A 12451-nucleotide genomic window follows, 5' to 3' on the forward strand; every position below is an offset into this window, starting at 1 on the left:
ACTACAAATCGTATGGTCAACGATGCAGTCCACGCAGGCTACATGTAAATGAAAGATTTTCACTTTTTTCACTTATTATTATTATTATTTTTTTTTTTTGCCAAAATCACAAGTACTGGTATTTATGGTATTTAAAACTGCAGCAATTAATAACAAAGTAACAGTAATAACACACATATGGCATATACTACACTGTGCATGAACAAGATAGCAAAGAATATACTAATACATATATGGATTTATTTATTTATTTATTTATTTATTTATTTATTTACTTGATTAGTGTTTTACGCCGTACTCAAGAATATTTCACTTATATGACGGCGGCCAGCATTTTGGTGGGAGGAAACCAGGCCGAGCCTGAGGGAAACCCACGAACATCCGCATGTTGCTGGAAGACCTTCCCACGTACGGCCGGAGAGTAAGCCAGCATGGGCTGGACTTGTACTCATGGCGACCACATTGATGAGAGGCTCCTGGGTAATTACGCTGCTCTAGCGCGCTAACCACCTGAGCCACGGAAGCCCCTTACATGTATGGATATGCACATCACATATATTTACAAGCAGAATACAGGCCCACATGCAGGCTAAAAGCCAGAAGTCACTATCGCACAAGCAAATGCCATATAATCAAGTAAGCTATATTTAAAGTTTACACCTGTCTTATCTTAATACTAACAGCAGCATGCATAGATTTAAAAGCCTGAATTGAAATCAAAACTTAATCAAACTTGCCGCTCTAATACGGTTAACACTGCATAAACAATACATATGCACATTCATAAACAGAATTTTAAGGGCAAGACTGGTGTTTGAAAGCCCAGTGGGTAAGAATGTACCATACCCTTATCGTTTTATTTCATTACACCCTTTCTAACTTGGAAAAGTTCAGTTAAGGCTGAAATATACATAACTGTGGACGTCTTAACCCTTTTCGAACAATCACTTGTCAATGAAAATCTTGCAAATTTTTCCGAATGAAAGTTGCCATGGCATGGACCAGAAAAATCATACTTATTATTCCTTTACTTCTTTCTCTTTCATCAACATCTGACAGTTCAGTGTAACATTTTCAAACAAACGTTATCTGCTGAAAAGCGAAATTCTAAATATTTATAACATCTGATGGGTTACCTCCCTTTTCACATGTGGCACCACAAAGATCAGGCTAATAGTGCAAGCTATATATAACTAGTAGACTCAACACATTCAAAATGGTAAAAAACATTTCATGGTGCTTAGCACAGACATGTGAATGTAAAAATTTTACACCATCACATGAGGCCAAATCAGCAGTAAAAATAGCCTGCAGTTGACAGCATGATGTACATGCATAATACAAAAATTATCACAATAGAAGAGACTTGGTTGGAAAAGCTATCATCAAACAAAACCAGTAATTATCGATATGTGATATTATTGCCAGTGCCTTCACTGTTGTTCTAAAATTAAGAAGACATACAAAGTAAGATTGGTCGGTAAGAATCAAAATATATGGTGGATGATCAAGGAATCTACCCTAAATGACCTAAAATTTCGCCCACAAAACTGCATTTTTAGAAACAAATAAATCTCACAAAATATTATTTTTGGTGCTGAAAAGTAAAATTTTCCATTACAATATTATCCCATGTTCCAAGTAAACCTCAAAACACCTTCCTAAAATCAACAGAACTCTCAGAATCAGGAAAAATGGGAAACTTAGTTATGGACGAAATTTATTGTCATTTAGGATAATCAAACCAGCTTAATCTGTTTTGCTGCAAAAGGCTGTTGCAATCACAGTTAATAATTAACTTGTAATCCTAAAGAAGCTGGTACATGGAGAGCGATTGCTTTGTTACATTTATACCTGCACTTGTTCTCACACTTCTCAGACAGCCATGCAGAAATACGATGTCACCAGCAGACCAACACAAACAACACTCATCTAGGCCGTGTTTTCTGTGCGAGTATAAGACACAGACAACATACATATTTACTAAGATAATTAAACAAAAAAAATTTTTGGTTTGTTGGAAAAGAAAGCATATAAAATAGTATATTAAAATACAAAGCAAAAAAACAAACATAAAAATAGTATTGCATCATCGTTACAGCATTTCCCTATCAATCATTTTTTGGAAAATAAAAGATCCAATTAAAAGGATATGTAGTAGAGCTTTATATTGAAAAAGTGTAACACTAAATGTATAAATCCCCCCTCTCCCGCGTGGATAATACTCTACATTTTTCATCATATTTTGCTTCAAAAGTTGCATCTGCAAAGGTGTTAATTATTGCATCACGATTTAAGTACTGATTTTAAGGTACAAAATTTCATCCAAATCTGCGCATAACTTTCTCTGTAAGCAGTCAGACAGACAGATACCAGAAAGAAACACAATCTCCTTTGCAGAGGTAAATGTGAAGGTGAAGCTTGCTGATAGTTTTAATGATGAAAACATTTAAGTCTAGTGGCATGGAAAATGGACTTAAGACATAAATGACCTGAAATTTCGCCCACAAAAGTGAATTCTTAGGGGCAAGTAAATTTCACAAAAATATCATTTCTGGAACTCAAAAAATTATTTTTCCACAAGGTCCTCATCTGACTTGTTACTTCCAAACGAACCTCAAAATATCTTCCTAAGGTCAATAGAACTCTTTAAATCAGGAATAATGAGCAGCTCAATCATGGATAAAAATTTCTGGCACATGTATATAATTTTCGTGTCATGATGTTTACAAGGCAATGTGTACTTTTATACTATATACAATTTATTCTACATGTATTTGGACTATCAGGACACATCATACACATGTTTTGCAACATCAAACTTTTGCACCAGGCACATTTCTTCATTTAGTTTGTCCAAGTATGAACAATGAAATAACTGTCAGTGGCTGTCATGCTGAAATTGAACATGTGGATAGTCGTTTGCTGCTAAGGGAGATAATCATGCCTTTAATTCATCACATCAGCACAAAAATCAACATGGTAACATAGATCCATAGGCCTACACACCTTACAGCCTTTTTTTTTATCACACATAGTGAAGATCCGATTATCTTACAAAAATAATGTGATTTTGATGTTTGATGTTGAGTTTTATGCTGCAGCATGACACCTAGACAGGATGCTCTTTAATGCTTGGACTGTAGTGTAGTTCTCTGGGCATGCTTATATAAATGTATACAATCATGTACAAATGTCCTATAAAGTATGTATTTATTTATTTATTTGATTGGTGTTTGGCGCCATAATCAAGAATATTTCACTTATACAACTGCGGCCAGCATTATGGTAGGAGGAAACAGGGCCCAGCCTAGGGGAAACCCATGACCATCCGCAGGTTGCTGGCAGACCTTCTCATATAATGCATATAATGTAGTCCCGTGTTTTAAATACATGCATATACAATGTATGCACATACTCACTCATATATGCACTGATTCACATAGATTGCAACATGCATTCAGACATGCAATATTGAAATTTTATATGTACACATGTACATGTCAAGCTGACATCTACATGTAAGCTGATTCTTTGTGAACACTATGGTTTAAATTTAAAAATATTAACAGTATCCATATATTCAACTGCTCTGTGTTAAAAGCTATCCAGAATGGAACATCTAGACATCAAGAATTCAAAACGACTGACTTTTGCACGACTTATACATGTCATGTGTACATATTTATGAGCTATAAATGTTTCTCACATGAAACCTTGCAAGTCTTAATTATTCCACAGCTTTAACCACAAATCTGTCTCAGTGTCTCATGCACCCCGATTTGAATGTTTGTCTCAACCAATGTTTCATGAAATATTATTAAAAAAATTGCCATTTGCACTGCATGAAAAGCATACATTTCTACTTTTTGGTTTTGCGTATGCATTTTCAGTATTTTAATAATAATACATGTGGTCATTTCTCCATCTGTGACCTGAATTATATTATCAAGTTTAAAATGAAGTTAGTGTTTAATCTGATACTTGTACACGTAGTTGCATCTTAATTTAAGATTTATAAAATACAATATATATATTTTAATATATTCAAAATAACGATAAACATACACTCAAACAAGAATGCTGCTTGACATGAAATTCTCTCAAAAACCTTCTTCACGCAAAATAACAAAGTTATAGTCTTAGCAACATCACTTACAGTGATAATGGAAAAAAGCTTGTAACAAAAAGTACACTGCTCCTTTGCATAAAACATGTCATTAACAACAGCCATGATTTAAAAGTTAGCCAAAACTCATACAAAAAATCTTAACAAATATTTGAACTTAACAATAAATTTTTAATCACAGGCAATCCACCACTTATTTATAACTTACGACACAAAAATTACCCCATCAGTCTTGAAAATCAAACTTCCTTTTGACACGGGGCACAAGTATGGCAACAACTGCATCGTCCGAACCGGGGGCAAGACGCTTGCGATGAGTGCCGATCCAGTGATGATTCGCGAAGGAATTAACACCTATAGAAAAAGTGTAGTCTATCTTCTTCAGCGCCCGACAGGCTCCTTTCTGGATCGGTTCTAGTTCTCGTTTCTCTGTACACATGTGTTTCATTCGGAGTTCTTTGATTGGTTCAGGAAGAGGAAAGAATACCTCATGATCTACAACGTACACTTTGCTGTTCACATCGTTTGGGTCTCTCGTCACTTTACTGTACGCATCTATTTCCTGTGTGATCATGTGAGGACCAGTCCTCCACACTATAGCATTGGTCGGAGTTTCACGATTCTTTGGTAAATTCTCCAGTACGTGAAGAAAAAATGGATGTTTTTTAATACATGCCATTACTGCATTGCTCACAATACGAGGTAGCTTATCAAAAAGCCTTGCATGAACCCAAGGCTCCTCTCCCAGAATGCATGGGTACTCATCGATGAGTTCGTCTAGTGGCTTTAGACTTTCCACATCCAAGTCAGCATACACTCCGCCGTATTCGTACAGGATCATATATCGAGCCACATCCACTCGTTCGATGTCAGTTGGATATGAAGTGAATAATCCCATGTATTTTGGGAACTTTTTCTGCACCAATTCCCACAAGTTCTCATCTGTCCAGAACCAGTATTCCCAGTCTGGATGATTCTGTTCCCAAGATTTCACCATGTTATGCAGTGAAGCTGGCAACTTTTCAACTTTCCAAGTCTGATGAATAATCCTGGGTATATGTTTGCGAATCCGTAACTTACTCCTCTGATGTTCTTTGTACACATACCACAAGCAAAACAAAACAAACACAGCCAAAAGCACCTTCCCTACTCCCCTCCTAGCCCCCAGGCGATTTTTCAAGCGCCTCAACATCGTGACTGTTGCTATAACAACTCCTGGGCAACGTATCAGGTATTAAAATTTGGACTATTTCATACATGTATATTAAAATCTAATCCATTGTCAAGCATGATACACATTAAAATTCCACATGACGTGAACATATAAAAAAACATGTAAACTGTAATTTTAAAATACTGACAGATTCTAAAGTTTAAAATACTGGGGCTAAAACTGAATTTCAGGGACAAATATCCTGAAAAAAACACAACAACAATTCACAAACTAATTTCTAGGAACAGTGTTCTCTCACATCCCCAATATTATCTTCACTTTTTGGGTCATACATGCAGCTGTCTCAGTCAGCAACAATCCTCAGCCCCATCCTCTCTATGAGCCGTCCATCTTCTCCAGCTTCAAAGACAAAAAAACATACAAAGAAGCAATCTTATACACTTATTTACGAGTTCAATTTTAATCAAACGTTGAGGACTATTTTCAACCTTTTCTGATATTTACTTGTCGAAAATGCTTCAAAACAGTACATCGTGTTAAGTGTGCGACAGTGTTGTTGTTGTACTTTAACAGCTTCTTGTTGGTGTTTGAATCAAAAATCCATTATACCGATAACAAATAAGGTTATGCGTTCTAAACCACAATTTTGAAACTTCGAGTATAAGCCCTTATTGTAAAACCTTGGCGATATTTACCAAAAAGAGGCTCTCTTTCCTCATCTTCATCATTCCTGTGTGGTTAAACACTCGCCCATCTTCGACGTAACACTTTTTACATGCCCTAAATGTACGAGTTTGTGTAGCTCTATATTTAACCAATGAAATACGCTCAGTGTCTACGTCCCGTATCAGTTAGCGTTACTAGCAACGAAGACTCACGGAAAAACGAAAGCGAATTTGTGGCAGGATTCTTGTTGATTCTGCCCATTTTTAGTAGCTTGTGCAAGGAAGATGCCTCCAAAGAAGGCCAAAGGAAAGAAAGGGAAGAAGAAAAAGAAGAAGAATGGTACGACGATCCAAAGAGATCGGTTATAATTTTGCTAGTGTAGTGTTACTGTTGAGTTTTAGGCTGTTTATGTTGAGTTGACTAAGTACTACATGTGTAGTACAACGGCCTGAAGAGAGACTCAAGCATAAATCTTAGTTTGTAGTGTAGATTGTACAATAATATCACACTGTAAATTAATTTGTATTACAGAATGTCTTAATTGATGACATTATTTTGTTCACAAGTAACATGTGCACAGGTGCTTAAACGGTGTTATCAGAAAAGTCCATCATGATTACATGTACATAGATATACAAATTATGGGGGCCTCTTGTTAAGCCATGGAGCTATCTGCAACTCATCATACTTTCATGTGTGTATATATATATATATATATATATATATATATATATATATATATATGTGCGTGTGTGTGTGTGTGTGTGTGTGTGTGTGTGTGTTCATCATGCTCAGTGGGAGCGCTAGATCCAGGGTCAATCCTCGATCAAGTCACATCTAAGACTTTAAAAGAGGAAGTTGTAACTTCCTCGCTTGGCATTCAGCATGAAAGGGATAGTGCAACAACTGGTTGACCTGTATCAGTATAATGGCTCCGGTGGGGCGGCTTACTTGCCTTCGGTAAGTCGTCTCAGTGAAGCAGCACTAGATAAAGAAGCAGTGGAAATCCGTCCTGCAACAAAGAGGCACATTACGTACACTCTAAGGATTAAACCCCAAGAACTCACTCACTCACTCATCATGCTCAGTATAGGCCCTGGCCTATGGTAAACTTTTATAAGTCTGAATGAATTTATAGCAATACATGGTCAATGTAATGTGGACTATAGTTACATTGTTTTTCTTTCCACTGACTCCAGATGCCGAACTTGAACTGGAAGACAAGTATAAGAAAACTATGGATGAGATTGAAGCTCTCAAGGATCACTTAGGTATGGTATAAACAAACATGAACACTTTAGTAGCCTGATTGGGCCGACACATATACTGTTGTTGCCAGTACCAGGGGTGCACACTATATCTACCTTCTGACCAAAAAATGACATGAAAGAGACAGTAGCAGATACATGTAACTTTAATTAAGAAATTAAAGAAGAAAAAAATGATGTGAAAGAGATAATTGTAGATAACTATAAGCTGTGCATGTGAAATATGCATCCGCCATGTTAGTTTGATGTCAGGTTTTCTGAAGAAAATCCGTTATCATATCAATGTTTTCTTCTGTTCATGGTCATATTCACATTTTAGTACATTGATGACCAATTCTTCTCTGTATAGAATTGTTACTGTTCATTGTTTATATGATTCGCTTCTTTTCCTTTTAGCGGTAAGAAAGCAGTATGCCAGGCGTGCTCAGTCAGCCACTGTGGACTACAGAGAAAGAATGCAGCATATTGAAGAGGAACTGGACATCCAAAAGGCAGACCAGAAGATGGTCAATGCAGGTATATCTAAAAATGAAATTCTACAATATTAGGGTAAAGTGACACCATATTAATATTAGTCCTTGCCACAAGGGAAACAAAAGAAACTACTCTTCGTTAAAAACCTTTGCCACCCTTCCCTACACTGTTTAATGCTTGCCACAAACAGTAAAAAGCTTTGTTTTGTTTTTAAATTTACAAATGAGAGAGGTAAGCTATATGGCTTAAGACTCATAAGACAAGTTTTGATTTGTACGTACAAGGTGTTAATTTTCATTATCTTAACATGATGACAGAGATTAGAAGTTATAAAGAAATAATACATGCCTCAGCGTTCTCAAGGAAGAAATCGTCTGAATAATGTCTGAAAATGGCCTTTTATTTATTTTTTTTTTTTGGAAAATCTCCATTGAACTTCATCTTAAAATGCAACGCTGATTGACAGAACTGATTTTGAAGTCCGTTTTGCTGGGTCATTTATTTTATCTCTACCACATATGCTTTTGCAATTGAACTATATGTCTTTACAGATATGACTCGGCAGTACAAAACAATGCAAACAGAGATGGGCTTGAGGATTCATCATCTTGAGTCAGAACTCACCAGGACCAGGCAAAGATTAGGTACAGTTTTAACCAAAAGGGAAAGCAGATATTGTTTATCTTAATATTAAAATTGCCCTGTCTGTCAAAAATGTCAAACCTGACTTTGTGAAATAGGGCCCCAGTTTTTGCTAGATTCCCTTCTCCCATCAATTTGACCGCTGTTGTATGAGGGAAATATTCTTCAGTATGATGTACAACACAGCAAATCTGTCATTTTGAAGAACATTGGCAATGGTTTGATACGGGTTCCAGATTTTATAATCTATCCTTACCCCCTTTTCTCCCCCTCGAGGACAACTATGGTCATGTGGAGGTTTGGTCAGTCTAAGGTTTCTTGAAGACCACATATCTGTACGCTACATATGGGAAAGTTTGTCATTTCTTGCCAAGGTTGGTGGTTTACCATGGCACTTTGTTTCCCTCCACTCACCACCATTGTATAAAATAAACAATCAAACAAACAAAAAATCAAATAAATAAATAAGTCCAAGCCTATTACGACAACCTTGTAGAGTATGATGCTACTTTGGTAGAATATAATACTACTTCAGTACAAATCTAAATGTACCTAGTAGTTAAAATATATTTAATGCCTATTATTAACATATCTCTGTTGCCATATGCTATTCGTGTACTAGCTGTGTAAACAGATTATGTACTATGTTCCATCTTCTTACAGCCCAGACCGAAGCAGACCTGAAAACAACAACAGAAGATCGGGACAGAATCCAGAAAGATAAGGATGAGCAGGTCACAGCACTCAACCTGAGGATCAGTCAAATGGAGCGGTCTTACGAAGGAGTACTTCATGTAAGTTGATATAAAACAATTCTTGTTTTTACTACCTTGGAAGATTTTGTTTAAAGGGCTAATGTGATCAAGATGGGAATTCAGCTTGTCTTGCATGAACATATTTAACACAGTGTAAGTATTAAAATCAAGGCTATCTTCATACATATACCTCCTGTAAAGAGGTAAAAATAAAAGAACTTCAGCTGTACTTATTAAAGTCCCTTTATTCATAATGAGAATATCCTTGTTGATTAATCACTCGGTTGATCAAAACTGTTTTAAGACTTAATACCAGATGTAACTTTAAGCCAAAGCTTCAATTTTGTACTTTTCCCCCAAAATAATTACGTAAATATGAACAAAATCTGCTGCTTGTATACTCTGATTCTCAATAACTGAATTGGCAGCTGAAAATATTAGTTAATACACTTTCGAACAACTGAACCAGAGCATTACAAACCATGGGCCTTTTCTCAGAGAGCATGATGCATACCATTCACGTTAGGCTATTCTGTCACATTCAGTAACATTTACGTAAGCATTGTGGTGACATAATTTGACTGACAGACTGATAGACCAGCGAACAGACAACAACTAAAGCCTCATTCAGACAATCCAATTTGTTGAATAGTGCACTCACATGAAATAGCCCAATTAGTCCGGTTTGATGGGTTGCAATGACATTCGCACTGTGCTTTACGAAGCGGCTTGTCACAACTACAGATTTATGGTGTAAATCACAGTATTCTTAACATTATCATGCTGTGTTTTTTTTAGTGTATTATGTCATTGTTTGCTTTATAGGATGCATTAAACAGCCTCTTGGAGAAGTTGGATTTAGCCATGGTCAACTGGGAGCAAAGTTCAAACAAGATTCAGTCCAAGAACAAACAGGTGTTGCTGGAGTTTGGTCTAAACCCTTTGGATATATAAAAGTAGGCTGACGTCTTACATTAGCTCCATGAATCTGAAGGCGTAGAATATGTATAAGAGATCAAACTGAGGTGCTGGGTTTGTTTTCTTGCTGTGCCAAGAGCGCCACAGGAATCTCGTGTTCTTGAATAGGGCACTGTGCTTGTTACCAAACACTCTTCAATAACACAGGAAGTATAGCACTGGTCAGTAAGAGGACAGCACAAAGCCCGATATGGGTTTTCGCATAGTGTATCGCATAGCATGATAAGGTACTTGTACCTGACTTCTGTTGTTAGTGGCATGCATGCGTGATGCTTGATGGAAGAAACCCTGTTTGACTGTCCTGTCTGCAGAACACATTGATTTGTTGTGATCAAAACAAGGGTTGGGAATGCCACTGCACTGAAAGCAAATACCATAGCATTGCACTTAATCATGTGTTTTTGAAGATTACTCGTAAAGCTGTCCATAGCCAGCATCACCAACGTGCTATTTACGATTGAATGCTTTCAGGGGTTTTTTTTTTCTCATTCTCACTGTCTCTTAAAAGCTGAAGGAACAGTACCTTCTTGAACTGCACAGGTTTACGAGATGAGTGTTGAACAGAGTTTGCTGTTTTTTTCTTACGTAAGTTTAAACAGCTTTTTTTATTCCAATATCATATTCAAGAATATCATACTGGTAAAATCCTTTGCGTAACCAAATCCTGTAAATGTATACAAGTGAAATGGTTTTCGACACTATTGTGGCACCATCCAGGCTCTTATCAAACAGTGGTGGTCATATCAATTGCAGTAGAAATGTGGATTATGACGGCTGACTTTTTGAATTTGGGCGTTTATTCAAGTTTGTCTGATTTATTCTGGAACTTCGAGTAAACCGGTTTATTGAACAACGTATAAATGTAAATAATATTGCTACATGTATGGCGAAAAGTATGAGTATATACATGTATAACGCGTGCAAAGCGAAGTGAAATATTTTGAAATGTAATAAAGATGTATACCCTTTTACGTGGCGTGTTGGGTGTTTATGCTTCTCCCTTTAACGACGACGCCTTGCAGATGAAGAAACACTTCCCAACAACCTTGATGCGTAGAGTTGCGTAGAGTTGCGTGGAAGTTATATGTACTGATTATAAGCGTTGAGCTTCTGCCCATCAAATTGGAAATTTCTAAATAGCTTAAGCGCTCGGTTTCGGCTAGTCTGTTGACAAGATACTTCCAAAAAAGGTGTTTAGGCTTACATATAACCCGAATGTTCTGAAATTTAGACCATTCAGGGTGTGACCCAGCTTTAAGTGAGGAAACTCCCGCTCTCCCTGCTTGTGGAGCATTGGTACCAACAAGCAGTTGAGGGACGCTAGCTCGTGTAGCTGTTTGCGAGTCTAACGTTCAGTGATAACGACCTGTCTCCACGAATAGTCTGTACGTCACATGGAGGGGAGGGTTCGTCAATGTCTTGCCAAATATCTGTGGTTTACGCAGGGCACTCCGGTTTCCGGTAAATTTTTCCACCCATAAAAACTGGCCGCCATCACAAAAGTGAAAATATTCTTGAATATGGCGTTTAGGCAACCATCCAATAAATAAATCAAATTAGGAAACTGGAAAAACGTGCAGGAAAACTTTGGCATTGCGTAGGCTCTTCCATCCTACCATGCATCCGACCTATTCTCAAGAATATTGATCAACATGCAGATTTCCCTGTACATAAAGAAATGGTTTCTTTATATCGGTACCGTACACGCCAAGCTGGAAACGCTATGCATAATATTTATTTATTTATTTGATTGGTGTTTTACCCCGTACTCAAGAATATTCACTATGCATAATAGATCGTGCGACTGAAATTTCAGGTGGAAATTCTTTTGTATCTCTGCACAAATTCTGCTGGCCAGTTGTGGCTTTTCCACCATCACTGCAGTAGGTCTATTTTGAAACATTCCGAGAGAACTTTGGATTGTAAAGAAATAAACCGTTTTATGCAGGACTGCAACTTTAGTGACATGAACAAATCAATTTTGGGCGTCATTTTTCATAATTTATTTATTTATTTATTTGATTGGTGTTTTACGCCGTACTCAAGAATATTTTACTTATAAGACGGCGGCCAGCATTATGGTGGGCGGAAACCGGGCACAGCCCAGGGGAAACCCACGACCATCCGCAGGTTGCTGAAAGACCTTCCCACTTACGGCCGAAGAGAAAGCCAGCATGACCTGGACTTGAACTCACAGCGACCGCATTGGTGAGAGACTCCTGGGTCATTACGCTGCGCTGCCGCGCTAACCAACTGAGTCACTGAGGGCCCCCATTTCTCATAATAACTGTATGCATAAATTCCACCATGAAATGTGTTATTGAGGTTGAAAAGGTTGGAGATTTACAGTAGACTCAAAAAATGA

At 37.2% G+C, this 12451-nt stretch overlaps 2 protein-coding genes across 2 annotated transcripts; one reads left to right on the forward strand and one right to left on the reverse strand.

The window, feature by feature from the left end:
- Nucleotides 1-285: 285 nt before the first annotated feature.
- On the reverse strand, nt 286-6055 carry LOC135476857 (uncharacterized). The gene is made up of 2 exons (XM_064757004.1): nt 5999-6055; nt 286-5702 (listed from the first exon to the last, which is right to left on the reverse strand). Exon 2 carries the CDS (start codon nt 5319-5321, stop codon nt 4356-4358), a length of 966 nt encoding a protein of 321 aa, XP_064613074.1. The 5' UTR covers nt 5322-5702; nt 5999-6055; the 3' UTR covers nt 286-4355.
- Nucleotides 6056-6169: 114 nt separating this feature from the next.
- Nucleotides 6170-11040, forward strand: LOC135461271 (coiled-coil domain-containing protein 153-like). Its single transcript, XM_064738277.1, has 6 exons — nt 6170-6308; nt 7169-7240; nt 7634-7753; nt 8263-8355; nt 9017-9147; nt 9934-11040. Exons 1-6 carry the CDS (start codon nt 6254-6256, stop codon nt 10060-10062), a joined length of 600 nt encoding a protein of 199 aa, XP_064594347.1. The 5' UTR covers nt 6170-6253; the 3' UTR covers nt 10063-11040.
- The last annotated feature ends 1411 nt before the right edge of the window (nt 11041-12451 follow it).

Source organism: Liolophura sinensis, chromosome 1 (genome assembly GCF_032854445.1).
Source record: "Liolophura sinensis isolate JHLJ2023 chromosome 1, CUHK_Ljap_v2, whole genome shotgun sequence".
NCBI lineage: Eukaryota > Metazoa > Mollusca > Polyplacophora > Chitonida > Chitonidae > Liolophura > Liolophura sinensis.

Excerpts from the sequence above, each read along its gene's own strand:
- LOC135461271 (XM_064738277.1), top strand. The coding sequence starts at position 6,254 with ATGCCTCCAAAGAAGGCCAAAGGAAAGAAAGGGAAGAAGAAAAAGAAG. Across the intron at positions 7,754-8,262 it reads CCAGAAGATGGTCAATGCAG|ATATGACTCGGCAGTACAAA; the intron begins GTATATCTAAAA and ends ATGTCTTTACAG. Across the intron at positions 8,356-9,016 it reads CAGGACCAGGCAAAGATTAG|CCCAGACCGAAGCAGACCTG; the intron begins GTACAGTTTTAA and ends ATCTTCTTACAG.
- LOC135476857 (XM_064757004.1), bottom strand. The coding sequence starts at position 5,321 with ATGTTGAGGCGCTTGAAAAATCGCCTGGGGGCTAGGAGGGGAGTAGGG.